The sequence below is a fragment of the Saprolegnia parasitica genome, assembly GCF_000151545.1.
Source record: "Saprolegnia parasitica CBS 223.65 unplaced genomic scaffold supercont2.140, whole genome shotgun sequence".
NCBI classification, from domain to species: domain Eukaryota; phylum Oomycota; class Saprolegniomycetes; order Saprolegniales; family Saprolegniaceae; genus Saprolegnia; species Saprolegnia parasitica.
Window position 1 is genome coordinate 1 of NW_012156534.1, and position 656 is coordinate 656.

At 68.0% G+C, this 656-nt stretch overlaps 1 protein-coding gene across 1 annotated transcript; it reads right to left on the reverse strand.

Annotated features, from left to right (window-relative positions):
* On the reverse strand, window positions 1-656 carry SPRG_13049 (hypothetical protein; the record flags this gene model as incomplete). Its single annotated transcript, XM_012353925.1, has 2 exons — window positions 1-588; window positions 627-656. Coding segments are annotated over 2 exons (618 nt in total), but the record flags the coding sequence as incomplete, so codon positions are not given.

The following is a 656-nucleotide window of genomic DNA, read 5'->3' on the forward strand; positions in this document are numbered from 1 at the left end:
GTTGTGCTTGACGCACTTCCAGCCCGCGTTCTTGCAGCAGACGCCGAACGGCCAGTTCTGACCGTTGCACTGGCTCCAGTTCTCGGCGCACACCTTGCTGTTGTCGGTCGCCGGCGTCACGGACGGTGTCACGGACGGTGTCACGGACGGTGTCACCGACGGTGTCACTGACGGCGTCGCGGATGGCGCGCCAAACACACAGCCCTTGGGACCGCCCGGACGCAGCACTTGGCACACGCCGTCCGACGGCGCGACGCAGTTGCCGTTGGCAAAGCTCGGGATGCCGGCCACGCAGCTCTGCACGGCCTTGTCGCCCTTCTTGGGACACTGGTCGCCCGCGTCGCCGCAGATCGCACCCTTGACGCAGTACGTGGCGTCGCCCTGGACACTGACGTTGGCGCAGGCTTGTTCGGCGACATCGACGGTCTCGGCGGCGGCGACCTGGACCTCGGCCTTGACCGGCGCAAACGTGCAGCCGAACGCACCCGACTTGAGCTTGCCGCACTTGGCGTCACGGGGCGCCGCGCACGACCCGCTCACGAAGCTCGGGATGTTGCTCACGCAGTTGGCGACGACCGGGTCGCCCTTCTTGGGACACGCGCCGCTGCCGTCCGTGGAGCCGGCACAGATCGGCCCCGTGATGCAGTACGTGCCAT